Raw genomic sequence first — 2,213 nt, 5'->3', positions numbered from 1 at the left:
TTTTCCCTATTTACGCCCTTACAACACTCATAAGATGGACTACCGCTCCAAGTCATGTGTATTTCTTGGATACCCGGATTCCTTTTATGGCTACAGGTGTCTGGACATACAATCTGGTCGTGTCTACATTGCTCGCCATGTTGTCTTCAACGAATCTGTGTTCCCGTTCTCAAAAGCAGTAACAACTACTACTATTGCTCCGACGAGCACGCAACCCTGGGCATGTGCTCAAGTTCAGACACAAGTTCCTCCGGCAGTGCCCAACACTTTGAGCCCATCTCCCAGTGGGAAACGAAATGTTGGAGTGTTTCTTACTTCATCTTCTATGGCAGGTGCGACGTCCTCTTCTTACCAACCATCAACGTCCACCACAACCACAACTAGACGACGACGCCAGCGACCCACAGTTCACACACATGTTATGTGGCTGCGGACCACCACCGATGCTCAGCATAAGTGGCCAACAGCCTTGGTCACGTCTATTGACGATGACGAACCCACGTGCCATTCACAAGCAATTCGACTACCGCAATGGTGTAATGCTATGAACATGGAATTCAACGCCATTGAGCGGACCACCACCGATGCTCCAAGTGGGTGTTTCGTATCAAAAGAAAGTCTGATGGCGCCATTGAGCGTTATAAAGCCCGCTTGGTCGCCAAGGGGTTCAATCAGATCCCAGGTGAAGACTATGTTGACACATACAGTTCGGTAGTTAAACCGACAACAATTAGGCTCCTGTTAGCCTATGCGGTTTCCAACAGGTGGACCATGCGTCAACTCGACGTTCATAACGCCTTCTTGAATGGGCGTGTCAGTGAGGAAATCTACATGCGTCAGCCTCCGGGCTACGCTAACCCGAATTGCCTGGATTATGTGTGTAAGTTACAACGGTTGTTGTACGGCCTGAAACAGGCCCCACGGGCTTGGTTCACTAGACTCCATGACTTCTTGGTCCAGATTGGGTTCTGTCCGTCCAAAACAAACGTCTCTTTATTCATTTATGATTCAGGAACAGCGCGGGTCTATATACTCGTGTATGTAGATGATATTCTGCTCATGGGTAATGACTCAGCCATGCTCAAAAAACTTTCCACTGTGTTCCATATCTGTGATCTCAGAAAACTGAGGTTTTTTCTGGGCATTGAGGCCACTGAGATGGCCGACTCCATAGTTCTTTCGCAGAAAAGATACATGACTGAGCTTCTTCGTAAAGCGGCTATGGAGTCATGCAAGCCGCTAGCAACACATATTGCTTTGAACACTCAACTTACCCCAGGTGAATCGGATACGCTAGACGATCTAACTCCGTATCGCCAACTTGTTGGATCGTTAATGTACTTATTGATCACACGACCGGACTTAGCATATTCTGTAAACAAGCTATGTCAATTCATGCACACCCCGACGCAGAGTCACTGGGCGGCACTCAAGCGGGTGCTAAGGTACGTCAAAGGCTCACTTGATCTCGGGCTCCACCTTGCTCCCACAGCTACTCCAGTAATTCACACATTGTCCAACTCGAACTGGGTTGGTTGCTCCATTGACACGAGGTCAACAGGTGGTTATGTGGTCTTTCTAGGCCCCAATCTTCTGTCCTGGGTCTCGAGGAAGCAGCGCACAGTAGCTCGCTCCTCCACAGAAGCCGAGTACAAAGCCCTAGCCGATGTCGCGGCAGAAGTCACGTGGATACAATCACTTCTCCGTGAGCTTTGGTTGCTACCCTCGACTATCCCGTTGTTATGGTGTGACAACCTAGGTGCGACGTACTTATGTTCCACGCCAAGACGAAGCATGTTGAAGTGGACTATCACTTTGTCCGAGACAAAGTCGCAAGTGGTGCCCTCAAGGTTAACTTTGTCTCCACCCACGACCAGTTGGCATATATCTTCACCAAGCCGCTGTCCGGCTGTTCGATTTAATGATCTTCGTCACAAGCTTGGCATCGTTCCTTGCCCCCGCTAACTTGAGGGGGAGTATTAGAGCAGTTAGACTACATTAGTTTGTTATACTATAGTTAGAGTCTCCGGCATTATTTCTAGCTGCTCCACGTATTGTGGTGCTGAGCTTTACTATATAAGCCTGTACAAGTTTTCTCAGATTATATAGAACTCTGAATATTATTTCATCATTTATACTATATTGTTATGGAATAAAATAATATTTGTATTATAATTATATTTTATATTAAAATATTTAAATTTATAATTTAT

The 2,213-nt window shown here is 46.7% G+C and overlaps 1 protein-coding gene across 1 annotated transcript; it reads left to right on the top strand.

Moving 5' to 3' along the window:
* The first annotated feature begins 771 nt into the window (after positions 1-771).
* LOC109193673 (uncharacterized mitochondrial protein AtMg00810-like) lies at positions 772-1,965 on the top strand. The gene has a single exon (XM_019344527.1). It carries the CDS (start codon positions 772-774, stop codon positions 1,963-1,965), a length of 1,194 nt encoding a protein of 397 aa, XP_019200072.1.
* The last annotated feature ends 248 nt before the right edge of the window (positions 1,966-2,213 follow it).

Source organism: Ipomoea nil, unplaced genomic scaffold (assembly GCF_001879475.1).
Source record: "Ipomoea nil cultivar Tokyo-kokei standard unplaced genomic scaffold, Asagao_1.1 scaffold1900, whole genome shotgun sequence".
Taxonomy (NCBI): Eukaryota; Viridiplantae; Streptophyta; class Magnoliopsida; order Solanales; family Convolvulaceae; genus Ipomoea; species Ipomoea nil.
The sequence above is the reverse complement of the archived record's forward strand: the minus strand, read 5'-3'. Positions and strand labels throughout refer to the sequence as shown.